Raw genomic sequence first — 25399 nt, forward strand, 5'->3', positions numbered from 1 at the left:
CATGTGTGCACATTTACACATATATATCTCTGTACAACTCTCTTCAACCAATGAGAGTAAATTTTTGAGCTACTTTAAATAAAAGCTTTTTTAAGAGATGTTTTCTCTTTTCATTATATTGTATGACTTCCTTTGCATTCATTTTTTCAATTCAACCTTAACTTGAAATTTAAATTTTTCATAATTTTTAAAAATTTATCTCTTTAATTTTAATTCATTGATATAATATAATATTTATTATCAATAATCAAATATATATTTTTATAACTTGTGAATATTTTCAAATTTAAAAAATAGTCATACCAAATAGTTTTAATTTAATAACATACTAGTTCAAATTTGACTTAAGCTTAATTTAGATAAGCTTCTTAGGAAGTATTCGTTGAAGTAAAGAATTAAATAATAATATAAACTAAAATTTCTCACAAGTTAAAATAAATTTATATTTTTAAACATTCTTTACTTATTTTTAAAATTGAAAAGTATAATTTTTTTTATTTTATAAAATAATATCTGTTTATTTTTAAATTTTTTATAAGTATATATTTAAAATTTTATGTATGGAGTCTTAATATTTTTGTTTTTGTTTTTGTTTTTTTGCTATTTTAAGGTTTTAACTACTTTTAAAAAATTATTTTGAAAGAAAACAAAATAAATACCTTATATCCTTTAAAAAAATACTTTTTTAATGTTTCTATGAAAGTATAAAAGCATTTTATGTTCATAAATGATTTATTTCACTCCTCCTTAAAATTTATTTAATTATCTGAACGTCCTTTTAATGTATAAGATTTAACCAAAATCTGTATTTAATTCAAGAACCGTAACTCAAGTAACACCAGTAAAGGATATAAAACATTGTGTTATTAAAAAAAAAAATTCTAAAATAATTTGGACAAAATTTATATATAATTTGTAAATTATTTTTAGTATCATTTTTAATTAAAATTACAATTTATCTGAAATAATATATAACAACACCAAATGCAGATCTTTTATCATTGTATAATTTTAATTTTGATTACAAAATAATATCAAAATTTTTAAAAGAAATTATATCGAATTGGTATTCAAATAATTTAACACGACTTAATATTATTTATACAGAACTTATCGATTTAATTTTTGTATAAACTCTCACTTTATATCATGATAATGGTATATTTCTGGTAATATGCGAAGATTTTAATTTATTTAAAATAATATTAATTTATTAAGATGCGAATTTAAGATCATGCGAATTTAATCATAAAAATTTTAAATTTAAATTTGAACATAAATTATTATACTTTAAATAATCATTAATATTAAAAATAGCGCTATATATCATTAGTATTTAATATAACATTTTATTAGATTAATTCGAAGTTACATTTAATAAATTTGTGTTTAATTTATACGGCTGTTCAAAATTTGTGTTAGAAATAATGAATAAAAAGACTTTTAGATATTAAATAACATAAAATGAGTTATATTAAATTATAAATAAATAAATATTTGTAGATGACATGTTAATGTATGAATATAATAAATGCTACTATGTGATAAGTATATAAAAATATTTTGGTATATTTTATAAAATTTTTGTGTATATATATAGTTGAATTTAAAAAAAGTTATATATTATTGGTAATTTATTGAAAGAATATTTAAAAAAGAAAAAAAAATGGGAGAGAGATGATGCAGTGGCAATTGATGCAGGAAAGGGTAGTAAACGTGGCGCGACGAGTAGAGAGAGGTAGACCCCACACCGAACCCTTTAAAATGTCTCCCACCCCTCACTTACAACCCTACACAGTTAGGGTCAATTCCTCTCTTCACAGCAACCCCCAACCCCAACCCCAACCCCAACCCCAACCGGTATGCCTTCTCTTCCTAACCCTACCATTTTTCATTCATTTTTCTTTATACTCTTTTCAAAATTCCACAAAATTATCTTCTTTAAATATTGCGCTTTGCAATGTCAAATTCGACTTTACTCTGTTGTGTTTGCGGATTAGGGATGGATGAAAATTTAGGGGAAACTACTAACACTTTTTTCTGCGGAAATTTACGATATTTACTTGCTATGCACTGAGCTTTTCAGTTGTTTTTCAATCTGAAGCTTACATTCTTCGTGTTTCTTTGTACTGCCTAGCATATCTGCTTGCTTCTACCTGTCCTTGACGAGTGTGGAGTGTGTGAATGCAAGTGTTTCGATGGGCTTATGTGAATGCTGTGCTAATTTTATGTTTTTTTTTTTGTGCATTTTGCCAATAACATGTTTACTAGAATCGCTAGCAATCTATGGACTTTAACTTTTGGTTATCCTCAACTTGTACGAGATTTGATTTCTTGGAGGCGACTTTACTTTCTATGGCAGGGTTATCCATGTTTGACAGAGTGAAAGAATGTGAATATGCCATTTTTTTCTGCTTCCATGATGAAAAGGAGCGAAGAACTTGAATTCAGTTTTACGAACACTGATTCTGCTAACCGTGACATGATTGCTGGTGATTGTTACCATAATGATACAATCCCCACTATACCTTACGTTTCAGTGTCTCGTTTTACCCACCGGAATTTGAATGAAACATCTCAATATTATAGCAGGGAACCAGCTGGAGGTAATTCAATGATTGATTCCTCTCGTTTCAAAAGTAATCAGAATTTGCAGATGGACCATAATTACTCGCACAAAGGACAACATAATTCCGTTCCATGCAGACAAGATTCTCGTTTTCCATGTCCAGAAGGATATGTAGGGTGGCCATATCAATCTACTAGGCGTGATAATCTAACAATCCCTAATGATGCGATGAGTGCTGCCTTCAATCTAAATAAGTTTGATAAGCCTGATAGTGGTGGAAAATGTTTGACACCAAGTTATGGTTCGTCCAGCAGGCCACAAATGATCAACCCTAACGGAATAGCAATGAGAGGTAATATTGGTCAGCCTCCACTAGATATGAATTTGGGAATGACTCCATTTAATCCAAATCAAGATGGTGCAGAGTCATTGTTTGCTATAGGAAAACTTGATGAAAGTTTAAACATTGGTTCTGGAAGTAACAGAGAGTCAAAATCCAGTGCTGTACTACCAAAAATCAACACGACTGATACTTCTGAGAGGGTATTTCTTCCTCCAATCAATACCTATCACAATCAACTGGGTAGCAGAAGTTTCACAAACCCTGGTTCAGACATGAATAGTGCCTTTTCTGGTTTTCAGAATGACAGTGAAATCGAATCTGATTTAGCACATACCGGCAAACATGAAGCTCTGTTAGATTCTAGATCTGGTTTACGTTTGGGACCATCATATGCTTTCCAAAGGCCAGCTGCTGGTGACCAAAACCATTATTTAGGGCAGGCCAACAGGGATTTAGGTCTTGGAGATGTGAAAGACATAGGTATGGAATCTGTAGATGTAGGTCACAAAATTGGCCTTGAAAGATGCATGGTTCTACCTTCATTGCCATTTTTTGGCAGTCAAATTATGCCTAGTGAAAGTGGACAGACCAGGGGAAATGGACAGCTAGCTCTCTCTTCAATCAGAATGGTAACTAATAAGTTGCCTGCTGAGCTTTTACCTAAAAATAATGATAACTCCTCACCCCAGTCTTTTGCTAGTTCTCCTTTAGCTGTGGCCGCTAGAAGCACCAGAGGGCAGGATTCTTCAAGTATGTGTTGTACCTCCTAATTCCTTATTTTCTGTTCATAAACCTTAATATATGTCACATCCTCTTAAGTTTCAACGTTTTCTTGAATAGCAGAAACATGTTTGATCGTCTTTAATGATTTTGTTGATACTAAAAGGAATTCAGTCATTTGCTTTGAATGCTCCTTGTTTTTTGAGTTACATCTTATCTGTTTAAAATGTAACTGATGATTTTTTCCTTGGTCTTCAGATACTCTTTTTGTGCTACTTTCTTTTGTTTGTATAGTAGTTAGAGTTCTTATTCTTTCAAGTACTAGTAGACCCCTGAGTTGCAGTGGCTTCACTCAGACTCTTTTTTTAAATTGTAAAATTGTTTCTTGTAGAAGCTGATATCTATATTATCTTTTTGTACTTTGTTTTACATAAATAAAAGTAAAACAAACTGCATTTTGGATATGCTCAATGGACCACATCCCAGAATACTCAGGTGGTACCTCTACCATTTCTTCCCAAGTCAGTGCTTTGTTGTGCTTGAAATGATACAAATGAATTGTTATGTTATGAAGTACCTCAAATCCAACAATTCTTTGACAGAGGGGGGGAAGGTGGATGGAAAAAGAGTGGTGCATCAGTTGATTTGTGCATTTCTACTCCATAAACGTTTTCAGCAATTGAATTAAGTATTGCTCCTCTTTGTTGAAAGACATTCATTTAACTGTATCACCTGCGTGTTTAAGGAATAGCTTATGGATTTTCACAAACTTTTCTGCTTGGTTTAACTTATGGTGCTTCCTGCCCTCTAGTTTAGTTCAGAGATTAAAAATTACCCTAGTTTTCATGAAACCTGATGACTGTGGCACAACAAGGTATCTAAAAGAGGCCTGGGCAACAGCTGATTGATTTCTGTTTGCTGTAATGTGTTAAAGGGAACATTTCATTTTATGCATGCAGACAGATATTAGATTTGTAGCTCTTAAAAATTGAAGGGGAGTAAATGATCTATTATAATTTATTGATCAAGATTCATGGCCTCCTGTAGGTAATCATGTTCAGTCTCAGGTAGTTGGTTCTATTCAGCAATCAAACCTTTCTCTTCGACCACATTCTACTTCTGGTGATCACCTTCTTAAACAACTGATTTCCACTCACTCTTGGATATTTTTTATGGCATCACTAAACTAACTTTTTTGGATCTAGGAATACAAATTGGAAAAGGAAACATGACTGCTGAAGTTTCAAGGCCATTCAGGATATCATCTCTGAAGAGACCTGCTTCTGAACCACTGTCATCAACTGTCCAGAATCATCGCAGGAAGACCCTACCAACTCAGTTCATACCCCCATCAGTTCCAACTTGGATGAGATTGGCTCCATCAGTCCCAATCCCAGATACACCCCTAGCCATTTCACCCACAGTCCATGGGGCCCATTCTCTCACAACCCAAGCTACTCAATCTTTTGTTCCTCCGATATTCCCTACAACTTGGAATAAACTTGCTCTTCCAGCTCCAAACATAACCCAGACAATTCCTCCTGTAATGCACAGAGCTCCATTTCTTCTGCCTAATGATAAGAGAATCTCATCTTTCCACCCCTCATCGTATACTCCACCTCTTTCAAACCAACAATTGATGCCTCAGCCTTTGGCTCGCCATCATCTGAGGGCTCCAGTTATACCATCTGCTCCTAGTATTGGTTCCGATTACATCAAATTTAAAGGTATTGCTTGGAGCTTCTTTATTTCTTCCTACATACTTAACATTGTCCTTGTGTCCTTACAACATCGTTTCTGGAAATTTAGTTGGTTTTCTTCAGAAAATACCTAGGTAGACTTGTTTCTACCTTACTGGTGCGTTTAAACAGTCACTGAAACTATTTTCATTATTCTGATGAGAAGAGTATGGTGTTGTTAGATTTCACTTTCCTATGAGATTAATGAATTCAAAAAAGCTTTTAATGGATTGTTTTCCTAATTCATTTCCCTTTGAAGAATCATAGGAGACTAATTTTAATTGTAGGGTTGTTTTAACTGAAAATATATTGATAGAGGTATGGGTTGAAGATCGTACATGTGTTGCAGTAAAGCCAACTATTTCATCAACAAGAATCCTGGACAGAGTCGCTCAATATCAAAAGAAACGGAGAGACCCTGAAATTCACCCAAAAATTGAACTTCAACTCACAAGGCCGATACTGGCCTTGTACTCATTCCTCTCCAGCTGATGTTCTTTCGTTTGAGTTATGGTCTAGTCAATTATACTTTATTTGGTATATAATCTCAATAATATATAGGCTGTCACTGGCAAGATCTCTGCCTTTCCTTTAAAATCTGGTCTATCAAAATGAGTGAATTCCAGGATATAGCTCTGGGAAAAGAATAAAGAAATGCATAGATTAATTTTTAAATCTAAACATTTATCTATAAATTTTAATTCAATGATGAAAGAAGTAGCAAGATGATGCCTTGTGGATATTGGTTTTGTGGATCATTACATATTATGTCCTTCTAATGTGTGAACTTTATTGTGGTTCAGATCAAACACCTGAACCAATTGGTTATAAATGCTTTTTGTGCAAGAGGGATCTCTCCTACGCACCAGAAGGGCCTATTTCACAGCCACCTGTTCCGCCTGCTGCTGCTGTCCTGTCATGTGGCCACACCTTTCACGATTATTGCTTGGAGCGAATCACCCCTGATGACCAATCCAAAGACCCTCCTTGCATTCCTTGTGCTCTTCGCGAGTAATGAATTTGGTCTTACTTTTTGAAATTTTCCATTTTGATCTCAAAAGTTCTTCAGTGGTAAGATAAGAGCAAAAATAGAATTTTGGGGTAGAATGGTTAGGTTATTATCTGAGTACACCATAGTGAAGGTTATTATAGTATTGGATGTGTTTGGGTAAATTATTTAGTTGAACACTTATTCAATAACCTCTTCTTATGCAAGAGCTTATGATATAATTTGAATATAAAAGAGCTTATTTTGAAAAGTTATATTAAGAAACTTGTTGAAATGAGCTAAAAGAACTTGTAAGAGTTATCACTTATTTTCATGAGTTCTTTGTTTTCGCTTTTTTAAATGCTTTCATTATTAATTACATTATAATAATGCTAAGCATACATATTTACCTATACGTCACCTGGAGTTTATATTTTGTTCATTTGATTACAGTCGTCTCATGTTGTCTTTTACACCATTATAATTTTTTCACTTGCACAAATGCGAGACATGTGAGGAATTTAGGATGCGTTTGGTTTAAGTATTTGTAACATTGAATTTAAAAGAATTAATGAAGATTTCAAGATATGTTAGTGATATTTGAGAATGGTATCTTAAAAGTGAATATAGAATAATTGATTTTGTTGGGATAAGAAAGCAAAATTGCTTTTGAAGTGTAAATGTAAATATATTTAAAAAGTTTTGTAGTATGGAGTCAGTTTTATTCATCGAAAAATTTTAAATTTCTTGTTTAAAATTTTACCCATGCATTATCAGTGGAAGTCCCAACATTTTACAAGGTATGAACTAGAGTCAAGTGTGCATGGCTACTACCGTGAATTTCTTATCAACGTGAATTTCTGAATCTGCACATAAAATATTCACTGTTAAAGACCACTTGGGTTTTATGATGTAACTTGACTAGCAGAATCATCCGACTTGCATGTGGAATAAAAAATGTGGCACTGATCGGTGCTACTCTTGGAAGATTCAGGAGCAAATTTCCATTCTCTTGGCCCTCAAAATTTGTAGCCTTTGGCACTTGAGCATAATTACTCTCACCAACTTTTCCACCACATCATCTGCATCATGATCATTACCAATTCTGACAATTACGTCGTCTGCTGATGAAGGACCATTCTGTAGATTTAGAAGACAACATAAAGAGTTCACCCTTCAACATGTATAATGTATCGGCTTTACACTTTATAGAGTTAAAAATTGTTCGCTCCACTTCTACCTTTACCCATAGTTTTTACACATTGATAAAGAAAAAAAAGAAAAAAGACATGCTTTATTTTAAGCATAATAATAATAATAATAAAGTTACAGAGGAAACAACATGGTACACTAGGATTCCTCCTCCCTGAATCAACCGAGTTTAGCAGGAAAATGGAAGTTCTTAAGCCAAGCTATCTCTGCAGGCTATATATTTTTCTAACTTTATTTTGGATCAAGATTCTCTCTCTTAACTGAACGATCCAGTTAGTGTATTTTAGATCGTTAGTGTATTTTAAATTTTTATTTAAGTGAAGGTATAAAATTGTGTTTGATTATATTATTTAATTCGCACTAAAATAGGAGAAAATATCGATTTTTCATTTTACACGTTACACTTTGAGATCCCTTAATATTTAAATTTTTTTAATTTTTACTGTTAAGGATCTGAAACTGCTTTCTCTTTCCGTTGAAAAAAAATAATCCATGATTGGTTTTTCTTATGTTGTCTATTGTAGTCATGAGATTGACATTAACGGGCTTTCTTCAAGCATCTCTTGGGTGTTTTGGTTCTTTAACTTTTTAGTGTCTATTAGTAAGTTGTGTGTTTTAAATTACAATCTAAAATAATTTTTTAACTTATAAGGTCGCAAACTAAACCCTAATTATAATTTGAATTCTCAGGAAGGGAGATAGGTACTATTGTACTAGAAATGAAGGACAGAGGTTATCGCTCGGAGAAAAGGGCTGATTGGGCTAGAAAGCTTGAGAAACAATTGGGATTGGATGGTCTCCTTGTTCATTCAATTCAAAAATTAAAATGTTATTTGGATTATTTGCAACCACATTAAATATGAATATGTTGATTTTGACAATATTATTAATATGATGTAACGCTGATTTGTGCATAATCTTACAATTTATCGTTACAGTTTATGCGTTTTGTGCATGTAACACTGATTTGCAGCAACAAAAGTGACCAAAATTCTTTGATTTTTCTGATTTAGTTTAATATAATATTTTTGTTTCAAACGGAAACCGACACTTCATTTGTTCTTTTGTGATAATTTTCCCTCTTATAATTTGGTCAGATATATTGGGTTTAGACGACGACAGCTGATGTGGCTCTGAGTTATTTTCCTTTTGAAATTCTTTCTTTTATCGTTTTGTGATTTCCAATAGAAAGATTTAATTTTATCTAAACGATAATTGCAACAGTAAGCCCACACTTACATCTTTTCTTTTCCACTCGTCGATTGTATATGTTGGGAGATTGTAGAGAACTGAGGATCGCAACAACAAAAAATAATCTTTTTCTTCTTTTTATTTGATTTCCATTTTTTTGGTTGTGTATTTATATTATAATGTCATGCAATTTTGATTTATAACTTACGTCGTACATCACATAAACATCAAATACAAATACAAATACAAATTGAAGTTCGTCTTTAAAATAAAAAAAAATGCAGGCAGTCATATCAATATTGAATTTCTACAAACTTAAAATAAATTAGTTTTTAAGAGGTTCATAAGAATGGCAGTTGTACGTAGAAAAGGATAAAGAATCTAGACGTTAATATTAAAAGACAGGAAAAGGAAATTAATAATACTATAATAAATAGATTTGCTAATATTGAAAGTTTGTAATGTTCAACATTTTTAAATTTAGAAAATCAAGAAATTTATTCTGATAAAGAATCATTATCATTATTAAATTCATAAAGTTGGTGAACCGGAATCAAAGTGGGAGAGATGCTGTTATTATAGCTTCCAAACTCGAAGATGGACCACATCTACATCTTTATATTCAACACTGATTCTTTATGATAACGATTCCCTTCAAACAAAGTACAGTGCTGCCATGGACTCACTCACCTTTCAACTTGTTCAGACACAGCCTTCTGCAACCTCGGTTGCTGTGGCTGCATGTTCACTCCTCTTGTTGCTCTTGTTACTCCGGTTCAGACCAGGATTCACCATCTTTTTCTCTCACAAACATGCAAAACTTCCACCAGTACCAGGTATGAGTCACTCATGTTAATGTACTTTATAGATCATGCGGGCATCTAGTTTTAGTTTTATGTTTGTGTTCGATAAGAACATGATAGGAAGAGCATGAGTAGTAAACTGGGTGAGTGATTTGTTGCAGCGGTTCCAGGTCTACCAGTGATAGGGAATCTGCTGCAATTGAAGGAGAAGAAACCTTACAAGACCTTCACACGGATGGCTGAGAAGCATGGGCCTATTTATTCAATCAGAACCGGTGCTTCCACCCTCATTGTTCTCAATTCTGCCCAAGTTGCTAAGGAGGTAGCTCCTAAAAACCCTCTCACTGTCCTACTCTTTCCAAATTTCAACCCTTCTCTTCACATATGCTGGTTGAATTAAATCTGGATGGTAGTGCCGAATGAGTTCTTGGGTTGATGTAACTTAATCCTAGGATTCCTGTGGCCTTTTGTGGTCCTCTCCTGCTTGATGTTTTCTTGGACCAGTTTGCCACTTTTAGCTGCAAATGAAAAGAAAGAGACTCAGGTGTTCTTACTGACGTATTAGTTGTTAGTTTTGGAAGTAAGTGTTTGATGTGGAAACTACACGGGCAAGAAAAAGCATTAATTCATTAGTAAGGGAGGGAAATGGTTGGTGAAGATATAATTCTGTGGGTTGTTTAGGGACTGATATTTAGGATTTCGCCAAGAATAACAGTAACTAATAATTTTTTTATAACTCATCAAGTCACAAGATTACTTCGCGCAACAAAGCAAGCTGAATGAAAAGCTAACACCTCAATTACTTAGGTTTGGAAGCTTTGATCCATTTATCATTTTAAGAGGGGTAAATGGGTAATGTAAAAGTTGTAGAGGACAGTTGTTTAGCAGTGTCTCATCTGTTTTTGCAAGCAAGGAGAAATTCTTGAGTAAAAGCATGTCTTCAATATTTTCGTATTCATATACAAGTGAGAAATAAAGATCCTGAGATGATAGTGCGGCTCACTATGTGATACAATGGCAAAATGATGGGCATTATCTCTATTTTATTTCTAGACGAAACTTAACTGTTTCCTCAACAATATGAAAAGGAAATTTAAGATTAATCGTCTTCTTCATGGCTAATCTAGTTAGTTGATAAAATTAACATTTTGCCGCTGTCTTTGTCTTTGCAAACGAAATTATCTTCATATTGCTATTTTAGATGAATTTATACTGATCCGTCAACAGAGTTGGAAGAATTCCATTGTTACCATTGCAAACAATGGTAAAGGCATTAACTGTTTATAGGATTCATCCACCGTAACAGCTTTGATTAACATGTCATTTGAGTCCTATGTTGCAGCAGATTAGTTGAGAACAGTGACATACTGCTTTATATTGTTCAGTTGTTTCTCCTTTTCTCAGAGTAATTAGTACGTGCAGGCTGGGCAGCAAGGTTGTTGGGTGTTATAACTAGTCCATGTAATTCTTCTGATTTCCGGTTAACTGGATTGTAAACTTTTATGGTCATTTCAGGCAATGGTGACCCAATTTTCATCAATTTCAACAAGGAAGCTGTCAAATGCACTGAAGATTCTGACTTTAGATAAATGTATGGTTGCCATGAGTGATTACAATGAATTTCATAAAACTGTCAAGAAACATATTCTTACAAACATTCTGGGAGCCAATGCACAGGTTGGTTACAATAATTTCTTGGCTACCTTATCAGTATTTGAGTAAATAGAGCTCTGTTTTTGTTTTTGGTTGTTTGGTTGCCGAGTGTCTTTGATGTCTATTTTTCAATGTTCAGAAACGACACCGGGTCCACAGAGAAAGCATGATGGAAAATATTTTGAGGCAGTTCAACGAACATGTGAAGACTTCAGATTTGGCGGTTAATTTTAGGAACATATTTGTATCTGAACTTTTCGGACTATCACTAAAGCAAGTAAGTCTCTCCTATGATAAAGATTAATAATCATTTTATGAGAATAGAACAACACTTAATTTACAAGATTGGGCATGGGGATTTTGCAGGTTCTGGGGAGTAGTGTAGAATCCATTTATGTGGAGGAGCTTGGGAGTACATTATCAAGAGAGGACATATATAAGATTCTAGTGGTTGATATAATGGAAGGTGCGATTGAGGTGGATTGGCGAGACTTCTTCCCATACTTGAAATGGATTCCAAATAAGAGCATGGAGACGAAAATTCAGAAATTTTGTGCCCGCAGAAAAGCTGTCATGAAGGCCTTGATTAATGAACAGAAGAGGAGAATAGCTTCAGGAAAGGTTGGTTTTTCGTGATAACAACTTACAAATCTGTGCATGGCCTATGATAGAGTTATCCTAATTGGATTGTTTGGGATGTCACAGGAAGTAAACTGTTATGTTGACTACTTATTACCACAAACTAAAGGATTGACTGAAGAACAAATTTTGATACTTATCTGGGAGCCCATTATTGAGACATCTGATACTACGTTAGTTACAGCAGAATGGGCTATGTATGAACTTGCCAAGGACAAGAATCGTCAGGTTGTTTGTTCTTCTTTGTGTCCGGCTAATCATCTATTGTTTGGTACTTTGTTGTGTTCATTAGTTATTTCGCTTCTCTCATTATGGACACACTTTCATTGGTTTCCTCTTTATATGGCAGGACCGTCTCTATGAGGAGCTGAAGAATGTATGTGGACATGAAAAAGTTACAGAAGACCAATTAAATAAGGTACCTTATTTGGGGGCTGTATTCCATGAAACTTTAAGGAAGCATAGTCCAGCTCCAATTGTGCCACTAAGATATGTTCATGAAGATACTCAATTGGGAGGATATCACATTCCTGCTGGAAGCGAGGTCTATTTAATTATGTTGTGAATTAACACCCATATTATTTTCCTATGTATATATAGTAGCCATTTTTGACAGGCTCATCTTAACAGATCGCGATAAATATATATGGATGTAACATGGACAGCAACCAATGGGAAAATCCATATGAGTGGAAGCCAGAGAGATTTCTTGATGAGAAATATGACCCCATGGATTTGCACAAGACCATAGCCTTTGGAGCAGGAAAGAGGGTGTGTGCAGGCGCTATTCAGGCCATGTTGATAGCATGCACAGCAATTGGGAGATTGGTTAAGGAATTTGAGTGGGAACTTGAACAAGGGGAGGAAGAGAATGTGGATACAGTGGGCCTTACCACCCACAAGCTTCATCCCCTGCTAGTAAAAATCAAGCCAAGAAATTACTAGTGCCATAGTGCTATTACACCTCTGAATAAGAATGAGAAATGCTTTTATCCCTATCTTGTGTCAATCATTAGACATGTTATCTTGGCCATATGTTTCCATGGGGGTATCTTCATGTTTCGTCTATGCTATTTTGTTGATGTTCTTTGAGTGCTATCTTTTAATTCAAATTAGAGTTTGTTTTCAATCATTTAACTTGAACTCAAGTTTTAATGTTTTCTAGCAATGAAATTTATCATATACAACGCTGTCAGCGCAAAATTCTGTGACTTTTGTGTATGATTTAATTTTTCTAAAGTCAAAAAATGTTTAAAGTAAAGATATATTTATTATTTATTTAAAAAAGAATTTTGAAAACATAATAAACTTTAAATGAATATATAAATTCTCATTTTTTTAGTTTTACATTTTTTTGGGAAACATGTGCTTGTCCTCACTCGAAAGCTGGCCATACATCGTCCGTGTATTTGTGCAAATCACACTTACAAGTTGAGAAATTTGTATAGAACGAAATTTAGGTGTAATCAATAAATATTTTTAATCAAAATTAGAATTTTTTATAAATAATTTATGCCAACTTTTGTTGCATAAATTATTAAAGATTCAAAATAAAAATTTAATCGAATAACAACACTAAAAGTAACTTTGACTGCGCACTAAGTTTAGTCTTAAATTTTATATTAATTAATTGTTGAAGCGAGAAGACGGGGATGAGACAATCTACTCAGTTCTCACTCACCACTATCAATCATCTTTAATTAAATTATCTAATTAAGTGTTTAAAAGGTTCGTATCTTGGGCCTTTTGTGGGCTGGTTACTTTGGGCTATTTGAGTCTTGGGCCTTGTGTTGTGTGTCTCTAGCCCCAGTTGCTTTGTTATGTTGAGCGTTTAAAACATGTACGCATGTTGATTAGAACACTTAAAAATTGGGTTAGCGACAGAGACAAGCACGAGTTAGGCAGCCATGACCCATACATTCAAATTCAATACAAACATTGGAACAAGTTTTGGAATGCCAATGTCCAATTTCTTCTTTTTCTCGCTATTCACAACTTACTTATTTTCCACCATATTAACGACAAATCCATTCCTTTGTTGCTATCTGTTCTTTGATTAGACAGACAACGTGAAAATAAAATACAATATTGCTTCTGCTACTTTTAAATGTTTAACGTTTTCTTGAACCTATTCACAAATAACTTTGTCCCACTCTCCTCAACTCCATCCCAAGAAAATGTAATGACACCACTTTTTCACGAGTTTGTCATTTATATAACTCAACTCTCTCCGCCTGTATGAGCAGTGCTTCTCTCCTCTCTTTATATGAGAATTGATGGCTAAGAACAACACTAACGCTCCTAACACTAACACAAACAAGGTCAAGCGCTCACGCAAAACCAACCCAAGACACTCTCCTTCCCAGCGAAGCTCAATCTACCGTGGCGTTACAAGGTTCATATTCATTTCACTCATTCAATTTCATGCATGGCTTGCATTATTCATTATCTACTATTATAGGCATCGATGGACAGGTCGATACGAGGCTCATCTGTGGGATAAGACTTGCTGGAACGAATCGCAGACCAAGAAAGGAAGACAAGGTTCTTAAATCCTAATTCATTCATTCATATATATTCTCCCATTTCCATTCCAATTCCACTCACTCTGTTGCCTCCGTTCATGTTGCCCATGGGAAACAAATGCCTGCAGTATATCTCGGTATGATCTTTTTTATCACCCGATTTATTCAGTGCTGTTTATCAATCAAAATTTAATAACATTGAATAGAAAATTGGATTGGATAGGGGCATATAACGACGAAGATGCGGCAGCACGTGCCTATGACTTGGCAGCATTGAAGTACTGGGGCCAAGATACCATTCTCAATTTTCCGGTAAATCTTCTCATCCTCCGTTCAATACGTGATCATTTCATACCAACTTTGATCGCTTGGTTATGGTATTATAAATTGTTGATCCTAGCTATCCAATTATCAAGACGAGCTTAAGGAGATGGAGGATCAATCAAAGGAAGAATATATTGGATCCTTAAGAAGGTTTTTCGTTATTAAATGTTGATACATGAACATCTAATATTTCCAAATCCATTTCCTATGCTATCTATCTCTCTTTCAGGAATTAATCTTCAATTTACAGAAAAAGTAGCGGCTTTTCTCGCGGAGTCTCAAAATATAGAGGCGTGGCAAGGTACTCGATGATCCCAGATTCCTATCTACTGTAAATTTATTAAATATACAGTAACTTGTTTGAAATTACATTTGTTTTAAAACAAAAGGATTTGCTGACACATTTAATTTTTGTGGGTCCAATATTCTCCAAAGCATTATCTGTAGGATAAGAATTTGGTCAATGTGTTGGTTCTTTCATCCATCTGCCTTTGTTCCTATCCACAACTTCGGTTGTTAATAATTAACATTAATCAAGTTCCACCTGTGCCATATTCTAATATACATTTAAAAATACATAATATAAATTAATAAACAAATTTATTTTTAATAAAATTTTTATTACATAAATCCTTTTATTATATGTTATTAAATATAACTATCTTAAATACTCAAAAAATATTTTTCCTTCACAATCACTTGCTTGATTCTAACAAGATTAATTTAAATTATAAAATGCTCATATATTAAAAAATGTTTAATAATTTTAGGATTGAAAATTTTATACTTATTTATCTCTTTATTTATATTTATAATTTAAATAAAATATTATTTATTCAATTATTTTATAAGTAAAATTAAATATATAATTTTACATAATAATATAAATTTAATCAAAATGCATATACTGTGTCAATAAAATAAATTTACATTATCATCTAATTATATGTTATTACATCAGTAAAAATTGTTAACTTTTGCAATAATTAATTTAAAAGTTATATTATCCGATTTATCATATTCTAATTAGCTAATGTAAAAGTTTTGATATTAATAAAATATTAAATTAAACTCTATATATTCTTAATAATAAATATTTTTATATATAAAAATAAATTAAATACACAATTTTCAAAATTAAATAAAAGCTATTGAAAAATTATTTAAATATCAATGTATTAGTTTTATTGATGTAGTATTTTAAAACTTAAGAAATTGATTATATCTGAATTAAAAATTAAATTTATGTAATAATATTTAAAAGGAATAAAATTATTATAAATAAAAAACTGAAATAAAATATTCTAACAATATAAATATTTCTTTTATATTATTAATTAATTACAAAATTATATTATCAAGAATTGTAGACTTCTATAATAATTAATTGAAAATTAATATTTATCATATGTTTATAGTATAAACTATTTTATATTGATAATATATCAATGTTAATATTTAATAAAAATATTTATTGTTTTAGATTTAACTATTTTTACAAATTAATGATAATAAATTAAATGTTAATATACCGTAAAAGTCATTATAATACAATCAACTAAAAATCATTCTAATTTGTAAAGTAGGTATAAATATATGTTAGTTTATAATGAAATAATAATATAAAAAGTTATGCACTTTCAAAATACATTGTAATTAAATTCTTAAAATTAGTTAAAATGGTCTGATTTGCTGTCTTTGATTTATAGACACCATCATAATGGAAGGTGGGAAGCTCGAATTGGCAGGGTGTTCGGCAACAAATATCTATACCTTGGAACTTACGGTAATTACCTTATATATTTTATCTTAATTTTAATGCAATTATATCGAATGAGAAAAGTCAAAATAATGTTATAAAAAATAAATTAAGTTTAAGAGGTGAAAAATATAATTTGTCCATGAGGAAATATATGCAAACAATCCTCAACTGCTTGTTGAGGCTATTAATAAGTATATATTTTTACTCTTTAAAACACTCTTCATGCATATATAGAACCTTAATTATGTATTATTCATGCAGCCACACAAGAAGAAGCAGCAATGGCGTACGATATGGCGGCCATAGAGTACCGTGGACATAACGCCGTCACAAACTTCGACCTTAGTCGTTACATCAAATGGCTACATCCTAATACCCAAGACGAAGACAAGCGTAAAACTCCAAGCAAGACTGATCCTGAACTTGGAACAAACGAGATCACAACAGCAGCTACACCACTATCTGGTAATGGCACTACTGCCACCACCACATCTTCTGCATTGGGCCTTCTTTTACAGTCATCCAAATTCAAAGAAATGCTACAAAGGACTTCAGCTGAAGATTACCCTCCACCACCTCCTCCTCGTACATTCCCCGATGATATTCAAACCTTTTTCGAAAATCACGATTCTGGAATCTATGCTGAGACTGATGACATTATATTTGGCGATTTGACGTCAATTGCGTCACCATTTTTTCATTGTGAGCTTAATGCTTAATTAGAACAATGAATTCAAAATCATTTAAAATCAATGTCCACCGATGCCTACATCCAGAATTAATGTATGGAATATTCTTTAAGCAGTGCCACTTCTCTTCGTTTTGCATAAACTCACGGGAAAAATTGCTATTTTTTGTTGGTTTATTCTTGTATCAATTCTTATAATTGAGATAAATCAGAATGCCATGTGGGAGCCTAATTTCAACTTCAATGTATGTATGGTGCTTTTATATATGGTACAAGAGCTTTTAAATTTAAAGTTATATATCAACCACAAAATTCGAGCTTACTCAATTACTATTTCAACCACGTTAGTTTCGTCAAGCTAATCTATCTCTAAATTAAATGCTTGTATATAAGAAAAACAACTCATATGGTGACCTAGTAATTAGTAAGAGAGTTCTGTAGTGCATATTATTAGTCCATGTTTAAATTTTGAGCTAATTCTTAAAGAATTGCTTTCTCTTAACATATTATGCTAAATGTAGAAAATGCACCTTTCAAAATAAGAAAAACACTTGGTTATGTTTATTGATCTGACTACCTTTTATTTTTGTCGTCTTAAGAATAGTATGAATATCATTGTCTAAAGCATACAGTGACAACTTTGATTAAAATTAAAGAATAAACTATTGTTTATAGTCGACATTATTGATGTGAAACAAATACCATTTAGATAACGTCAATTAGAAAACAATAGGAAGAAGATGACAAAGGTAAAACATGTAATTTTTCATTATTTTAATCAAAAAGAGTATTAACGATATATTCTTACACATATATACTCTTTATTATAATATAGATTTCATGTAAGATTTATTAAATCATGCAATTTTTTTTTATCTAGCGTGCTTTACAAAAACTACACAATAATTAAAATTATATTAAAAAGGGTTAAAATATATCATTAACATTTTTAATATCACTTAAAAAGTTTTAGGTTTTTTTTAAGTATTTCTATTTTAAAAATCAAGAATGTAAATTTTTTCAGCTTTGTCATTGTCTTTCAATATTTTTCATAAAGTAAAATAAAAAAGTAATATATATATATATATATATATATATATATATATATATATATAAAAGAATAATGTAATAAACATACTTATATTTCTATATTTAAAAATGTCCAATAATCTGTTTTGGATCCAACAAATTTTAACTCTCAACTTAACGTGGCACAACAACTGTGTTTTTCAACTAAAAGACTAATACAGATGAAATCGGGGCAACTCTCTGATTGGAAGGAAAGTTCTCTGTGTTCCTACACTACTTCTAGGAAGGTGTATAATTGTTAAAACAACAATGGTACAAGAATAATTGGTGGGCTGATAAAAAAAAATGGATGGTGATGCTTTTTTGTGGTGGAATAATTATTTTCTCGCAAGAGAAGGAACGTTTTTCTTCCATTCGATTGACATGCCATATAATTGTGACAATAACTCTTTCAAAACCAAGTATTACCACTTTGCGTTTTACTGAAACACAATTTGTTTTATGTGTAGGAGTAGTACTCAGAAAGGTTATTCTGCACAAATGAGAAGTAAGAGGGCAATAACAATGCGCCACATCGCTCACCCTCCCATGTTGGGGCAATTTTGCTTGGAGTTAGTAGTTAGGTGTTGAGTGTAAGGTGCTACCCAAATCAATTAATTTTGTTGAATCTAACAGGCAAAACAGTTTACAGATCAAACTAAACACTCAAGAAGGTCTCTGTTTTCTTCACATAGGATTTAGTGGTTGGTTACATTACATTACATTTGATTGCATTACCATTTTCCATAAAAAAATTAATTTATATTTTTTCCTTAAAATTGTTCAAGAAGTGGGAACCTACGCATATGCACCATAAGTCTGAATTATGATAAAAAAAAAAAAAATAGTAGCAAGTTACATGGGCAGAACACTTGAAAGTAGAGTAGTGATCACTGGAGTACAACGATTCTTGAGGATTTGGTATCTAAACGAGCTCAAACTTAGAGACACCAAACACAACCTCCAAAATGATATTTTTCTTTCGAAAATTGTACTCCAAGACATGATCCACAAAACAACTTGCATTTGTTTGTGTTAGCAGTGATGTCCAATAGTTCTTTCTTTCCATATGGGAAGCCACCTTCAGTTCAGAGGTTGAACCGAGTATTGTAACAGAATTTTCCCACTACACTGTGTAACAAAGCTTTGCATCAATGGAAGCCAAACATATGCAAAACGCCTGGTAACCTGTCAAGGGATATCTGCAGACTCGGCAGAGGAAAACGTACTTGCTGTCAGACCCACATCCAAAATTTCTAAAATTTAGGTTTATACAACAAAACTTGAGCCAAATTATAGCAATTGTCTCCATTTCATATTATTTGTCTTCTAAAGCAACACGCCGTAAGAAAATTACTAGCTGCTCATGCTACAAAGATCAAACAAGTTTTTTTGACCAAATATAATATCCTTATTAAAAGTACTAGAATGTAGCTGTGAGTCCACGTAAATATTAAATGAGATATCAGAAAATGAGGGTATTATTGAAAAAGGAAATCAATTCTCTTAGTTTTCTACAGTGACATGCTAAAACACCCAAAGAGATTTATTGAGTCTACAAGACAAAAGAAACATTGTTTTACAGTTTTTTAATAAGAAATTCATTGAATCTTATAAAAAATAAAAGAGTAAGTTTTTATTAAAATTTATAGCATTTAATATTATATAATACATTAAACAAATACACATTAAAAATGTCGTCTGAATTGATACCTGAAGTCCATGATGAATTTTGATTTTGCCACCCTCCCTAGCTGCAGGATGGTTTGCCTCCCATTCTCCTAATTATAGTAAACCCAAGTCAGCTAAGCAGACGACGTAACTATTGGTGTGGGAACAGCTATTTAGCTGCCTCACATAATTCTTTACTTAAGAACATAATATGTTCATTATACTGGATTTAGTTATAATCCTTGATAGGAAAGGGTTATAACATTATACACCACTCGGTAATGAAAAATACTTTCAACGTACCTCTAAAGTCAGCTGGAAATTTTTAACTGATCTTTGAATTTTTAGTCCTGCCTTTCCTTTATCTCTAAAGTTAAGTTCGTATTGCTTGGAAATCTGAAGGAAGCCAATAGAAATTAATCAAGTCCAGATGCATGCCTGACTAAATACAAAGAAACTTTCCCCTGAGGGCTCCTACCCTGTTGTAAAGTGGAACCCTTGAGAACAGTTGATGGACTTTGTCCAATTTTCCCTCCCAATTCATTGGTAATCCTTTGATATGTTGCACCTGTACCAAAAGAACTCCGTTTGATAAAATTGGAAAACACAACTTCTAATTTAATTGTAAACATTGTGACTGTGCAGACATACTAGATGAGATCTTAACATTGAAAATAAATTCAAGTACATCACAGAATATTTAATCAACCTGGGTTGTGTTCTTCAGTGACATGGATTGATGCTTGGGTATATATGCCCTCATGCTTCTGTGACTTCCTGTGCACGTTGTTACTGTAGGTATATAGCTGCCCAAGAAAATCAAATCTTGTAATTAGGCAGAGGAGAAGTAACAACTGGTATATTGAGAAGGATGAAGATATTGGCTTACGTCACAACAGCAAGCGGTGGCTTTGGTTGTTTACTTAGTGAATTATGACGATATCCCTAATAACCAAACAGATTATAGGTGAAATTTAGTACAAACTTTTTTCACTAATCTCATATATTAGTGCTTTGTTTAAAGATAGACAATGAAACCTGATCCCAAATGTGGTATTTTGAGCCCATGAGGTTAGCTGTTACTGTCCCAAGAAAACTATCATCTGAGTTGGACACTATTCCTTTTACATTCTGAGCTACAATGAACTGAGACCGCCCATTCCGCCGCCTGTGGTGGGCCACGGCTAGTTTCCTATTCTGCCGTCCCTGACCTTCCTGTAATATATGTACAAGATGCTAAATCAAGATATTGCACATGTAAATAAAGCCATGAACAACACTTGTAACTAATCGAACTATTGTATTTAATATTACATTGGTATAAAGAGAGAAGAAAGTGCCCCCTGATAGTTCCTGCGGGGTTGCTTCCTTCACAATAAAACACGTGCACCCTCCAATATCTATCGGCAAGGGTCTACAAATCAAGGACCTGAAACATAACATTGAACCAACTAAGTTTAAGTTCAAACCAGGAAATGAAAACAGAAAAATGAGAGAGAGAGAGAGAGACTTGTTGGGCAAAGTGGACCAGGAAGAAGCAGGAGCTGCCTCTGAGTCAGAGTAGTCCCAAATGTTCAAAGAGGTGGAATTATGCGATTCAAGGTCGTTCATTTGCATGCAGAACTGAAGCGAGGAAGGCTTCAAAATGCTGTCAGTGGACAAAGACTTGGACTTTGAGAAGGGCTTTGGCAGAGAAGATGACCCATTGGCGTTGGCGTTGGCGTTGGCGTTGGCGTTTTCCTTGTTGTCATGGACTTGATCTTGACAGTGAAAGGTGTTACTGTTACCTTTGGAGGGTAAGCGGCCAGAGTCGCAGCTGAAGCTACGGTAGTGAGTGATGTCGTTTAAAGGATTGAAATACAGAGAACTATAACCCTGTTTCACCTTCTTCATTGAAGCTGGTCGTTGGTTGTTTTGATTTTGAGCAACACTTGACATAGCTTAGTGGTGCTGTGTCTGAAATTGAACCTCTCAAAGTATTACGTTAAGAAAGAAACATGACGTTATTGATCGACACTTTGACGATGTTAAGAGGAAACGCACGAATTGGGTAAAAACTAAATTTTGTTTTTGATTTCAATTTATTCACGTCCTTCCCGTGGGTCCCTTTAACCAAACCTGCGATTCAGATTAATGGGATCAAACTCATAGGATGTTTGAATTTCAAAAGGCTTTGGGAAACGCACTCGTGTTTTGGCCATTTTGAGTTGTGTTAGGTACCACTAACGGTAACTATTCAAGTTCAAACTTCCCTGTCTTCTTGTGCCAGGGTGTCTTTCTCAGAGAAAAAACTTTTAAAATCATAATAATATTTCATATATTCGCTTCATTTTTTTAATGGGTCGGAAGATATATAATAAAAGATTTATTTTTTTGAGTTTAAGTTTAAAATAATAGTTTTTATTAAAAAATGCTTATTAAATTAAATATTTTCTCTTTCAATAATTCTTTTCATAAATACACACATTCTTACAGAAATTACACGTTTTATTCAGTAACTGCATATTTTATTCCAAAACATAAATACATATTATTATTACATTAATAACGGAATATAAAACGGACGATAATATTTTTAAAAACCAAAAAATGAAGATAATGCTTGTTGATATTCAAGAGAAGTGGCAATCATGGAGTTGTCTGCGCTTTGAGTTAGGAGCTATGTCAACAGGTACCTGAAGAGGGTACACAACACAAACATTTCAAAATCACAGCTCTTAAGCATGCATACTATTATTCCCACATCTAATTTGATTCACAGAAAGAATATTCACATTTACATTTACATTATAATGTACTACAAATGAAATTTGAAAATACATGACATTTTATTATTTATTTGAAGTCAAAACTCATTTTAGATAAACCTGATATATGTTGGACGTTCGATGCTAAAATTAAAAAGAATCATCAGTTGGAATTCGAAAAAGACAAACAATAACACAATATAAAATGGTTTGTTAAAAGTAAAAAGAAGAAGAAAAATCCATACGACGTCGTACGGTGGGAGAGTCCCGAGTCTTGCGTCCCTCATGGGGTGTGGCTCGAGGAGAGAGTAAAGAGAGGAGTGAAGAAGGTTTTGAAATTGCAATTGGCAGTCCAAAAGGGGGAGGAAGAATTGAAGTGGAGTCTGCCAACTCCCAAGCGATAAGGTAATACTGTTTTTTTGTAGCAAGTTATAAAGATTCGGCTAAGAAATTGAATTAGCGAATGTTGTGTTGGAATTACATTGTTTAGGGTTTGTGTTGGATTGGATTGGATGGATCAAGTTTCTCTGAACAGCGAGCCCGTAGCAGATGAGGAAGGCGATGGTGACGGATTTGAGTGGCAAAGTGAAATTGTGAATCAAAATGGGACCATTCAACCACACAACCCTCTTCCTCCTGCTGTTGGAATGGAATTCGAGACTTACGAGGATGTTTATTACTTCTATAATTGCTATGCCAAGGAACATGGTTTTGGGGTTAGGGTAACAAACACTTGGTATCGTAAGAGTAAGGAACGTTACAGAGCAAAACTTAGCTGCAGTAGTGCAGGCTTCAAGAAAAGAAGTGAGGCTAATCGTCCCAGACCCGAAACTAGAACTGGTTGTCCTGCTATGATCAAGTTTAGGTTGATGGATTCCAAAAGGTGGAGAATTATAGAAGTTGAGCTTGACCACAACCACCTGATTAACCCAACCACTGCAAAGTTTTATAAGTCCCATAAGCACGTTGCCCTTGGGACCAAAAGAACCTTGCAGTTAGATGCTGCTCAACAGGTTCACAAAATTAGGATGTTTCGAACCGTCATAGTTGATGCTGAGGATACTGCAAGTCTAGATGTTGATCAGGGGAAGTCCCATGACAGCATCTACTCCAATCAGTTGAGGCTAAAGCACGGTGATGCCGAAGCGATTCTGAATTTTTTTAGTGACCTGCAATTGGCAGATCCAGACTTCTTCTATGTGGTGGATATCAATGAGAGGGGATGTTTGAGGAATTTGTTCTGGGTTGATGCCAAGTCCAGAGTGGCATACAGTTATTTTAGTGATGTTCTTGCAATTGATACCACGTGTTTGACAGGCAAATATCAAGTTCCTCTGGTTATGTTCCTTGGGTTAAACCACCATAAACAATCCATTTTGTTTGGTTGTGGATTGCTTGCTGGTGTTACCATTGAATCGTATACGTGGCTGTTCAGGGCTTGGCTTACTAGTATCTTAGGACGCCCCCCTCAAGTTATAATTACTGACCAATGTGGAATCTTGCAAACTGCAGTTGTTGATGTCTTTCCAAGAGCTACACACTGCCTTTGCTTATTTAATATTATGCAAAAAATCCCCGAAAAACTGGGAGCATTGACGGAATATGAAGCAATCAATGCAGCTTTGAACAGAGCAGTTTATTTCTCACTGAGGGCTGAGGAATTTGAAGCAACTTGGGAGGACATGATGAAAAGCTATGAAATGAGAGGCCATAAATGGCTCCAATCATTACACGAGGACCGGAAACGGTGGGTTCCAGTTTATCTGAAGGAAATTTTCTTGGCAGGAATGTTTCCAATTCAACCAACTGACGTTGTGTCATTTTTCTTTGATGGGTACCTCGATGAAAAAACATCTCTACAAGATTTTCTTGAAAAATATGACCAGGCTTTACGGACAAAACGACAACTTGAGGCTTTGGCAGATTTGGACTCAAAATCTTCTAGCTTTATGCCAAAATCAAGGTCTTACTTTGAGTTGCATATTTCAAAGTTATACACCAATGAAATATTAAGAATATTTGAAAGGGAAGTGGAAGGGATGTATTCTTGCTTTAGCTCCAGACAGATAAATGTTGATGGGCCAGTCATCACATATGTTGTCCAGGAGCAAGTTCGAGTTGAGGGAAGTCAGAGAGATGCAAGAGATTATGAAGTGTACTATAATGAAGCTGAAATGGATGTCCTTTGCATTTGTGGTTTGTTCAATTTCAAAGGTTACCTGTGTAGGCATGCTTTATTTATCTTAAGCCAAAATGGGATAAAAGAGATCCCACATCAGTACATTCTGTCAAGATGGAGAAAAGATATAAAGCGTAGCAATGTTTATGATCACAATTGTAGTGGCGTTGATATTAGTAACCCAGTTCATAGGTATGACCATTTATATAGACAGATTGTTAAGGTTGTAGAGGAAGGTAAGAAATCACATGATCATTACAGGACTGCAGTACAAGCATTGGAGAATGTATTGAACAAGCTTCATCTTGTAAACGTAGAGGATCCCAATATAGTGTACAAGAATTGATGTCCGTATGACAGGCACCTTGTATATGTGAGAATTTCCCCCCTTGCTTGTCTCTCTAATCATTTGACGCCAATATTTGGCTGTTTAACTTAGAAATTTGTCGGGATTATAAATAATAGGAGTAAACTTTGAATATGAATTTAGCAATGACCTCTTCATTTTTGTAGAAGTGGAGAACAAATATGGTATTGTAAGAAAGTTGGTATGAAACAACAGTACAGACCAATCCGGT

General features: G+C 33.5%; 4 protein-coding genes across 7 annotated transcripts; 3 read left to right on the forward strand and 1 right to left on the reverse strand.

Moving 5' to 3' along the window:
• The first annotated feature begins 1790 nt into the window (after positions 1-1790).
• LOC113853963 lies at positions 1791-6682 on the forward strand. Of its 4 annotated transcripts, none has more exons than XM_027484711.1 (6): positions 1791-1860; positions 2363-2492; positions 2593-3662; positions 4680-4754; positions 4838-5359; positions 6175-6682. In XM_027484711.1, the coding sequence occupies exons 3-6, from the start codon at positions 2615-2617 to the stop codon at positions 6384-6386; spliced, it is 1857 nt and encodes a 618-aa protein (XP_027340512.1). In that variant the 5' UTR covers positions 1791-1860; positions 2363-2492; positions 2593-2614; the 3' UTR covers positions 6387-6682. The 4 variants fall into 4 exon arrangements, with proteins under 4 accessions (XP_027340512.1, XP_027340509.1, XP_027340511.1 ...); XM_027484710.1 differs by having other exon boundaries at positions 1793-1860; positions 2590-3662; XM_027484708.1 differs by having other exon boundaries at positions 2363-3662.
• On the forward strand, positions 6378-25213 carry LOC113853965 (protein FAR1-RELATED SEQUENCE 6-like). The gene is made up of 3 exons (XM_027484712.1): positions 6378-6382; positions 22908-23047; positions 23133-25213. The coding sequence occupies exon 3, from the start codon at positions 23155-23157 to the stop codon at positions 25165-25167; it is 2013 nt and encodes a 670-aa protein (XP_027340513.1). The 5' UTR covers positions 6378-6382; positions 22908-23047; positions 23133-23154; the 3' UTR covers positions 25168-25213.
• On the forward strand, positions 11787-17237 carry LOC113853966 (AP2-like ethylene-responsive transcription factor At1g16060). The gene is made up of 9 exons (XM_027484713.1): positions 11787-11926; positions 14143-14252; positions 14319-14401; positions 14511-14519; positions 14606-14694; positions 14783-14856; positions 14957-15007; positions 16416-16492; positions 16730-17237. Exons 1-9 carry the CDS (start codon positions 11876-11878, stop codon positions 17185-17187), a joined length of 1002 nt encoding a protein of 333 aa, XP_027340514.1. The 5' UTR covers positions 11787-11875; the 3' UTR covers positions 17188-17237.
• Positions 19341-21833, reverse strand: LOC113856557 (tubby-like protein 8). The gene is made up of 9 exons (XM_027488416.1): positions 21406-21833; positions 21210-21324; positions 20934-21110; positions 20785-20840; positions 20605-20701; positions 20374-20463; positions 20199-20291; positions 19938-20005; positions 19341-19426 (listed from the first exon to the last, which is right to left on the reverse strand). Exons 1-9 carry the CDS (start codon positions 21831-21833, stop codon positions 19351-19353), a joined length of 1200 nt encoding a protein of 399 aa, XP_027344217.1. The 3' UTR covers positions 19341-19350.
• Positions 25214-25399: the final 186 nt, after the last annotated feature.

The sequence above is a fragment of the Abrus precatorius genome, unplaced genomic scaffold (genome assembly GCF_003935025.1).
Source record: "Abrus precatorius isolate BTA unplaced genomic scaffold, Abrus_2018 Scaffold11, whole genome shotgun sequence".
NCBI lineage: Eukaryota > Viridiplantae > Streptophyta > Magnoliopsida > Fabales > Fabaceae > Abrus > Abrus precatorius.

Coding starts and splice junctions, on each gene's coding strand:
- LOC113853963 (XM_027484708.1), top strand. CDS start 2,399: ATGCCATTTTTTTCTGCTTCCATGATGAAAAGGAGCGAAGAACTTGAA. Junction 4,755..4,837: donor TCGACCACATTCTACTTCTG/GTGATCACCTTC, acceptor TTTTGGATCTAG/GAATACAAATTGGAAAAGGA. Junction 5,360..6,174: donor CGATTACATCAAATTTAAAG/GTATTGCTTGGA, acceptor ATTGTGGTTCAG/ATCAAACACCTGAACCAATT.
- LOC113853966 (XM_027484713.1), top strand. CDS start 11,876: ATGGCCTATGATAGAGTTATCCTAATTGGATTGTTTGGGATGTCACAG. Junction 14,253..14,318: donor ATCTACCGTGGCGTTACAAG/GTTCATATTCAT, acceptor CTACTATTATAG/GCATCGATGGACAGGTCGAT. Junction 16,493..16,729: donor TCTATACCTTGGAACTTACG/GTAATTACCTTA, acceptor TTATTCATGCAG/CCACACAAGAAGAAGCAGCA.
- LOC113856557 (XM_027488416.1), bottom strand. CDS start 21,833: ATGTCAAGTGTTGCTCAAAATCAAAACAACCAACGACCAGCTTCAATG. Junction 21,325..21,405: donor TGGTCCACTTTGCCCAACAA/GTCTCTCTCTCT, acceptor GTTATGTTTCAG/GTCCTTGATTTGTAGACCCT. Junction 20,464..20,604: donor CACTGAAGAACACAACCCAG/GTTGATTAAATA, acceptor CTTTTGGTACAG/GTGCAACATATCAAAGGATT.
- LOC113853965 (XM_027484712.1), top strand. CDS start 23,155: ATGGATCAAGTTTCTCTGAACAGCGAGCCCGTAGCAGATGAGGAAGGC.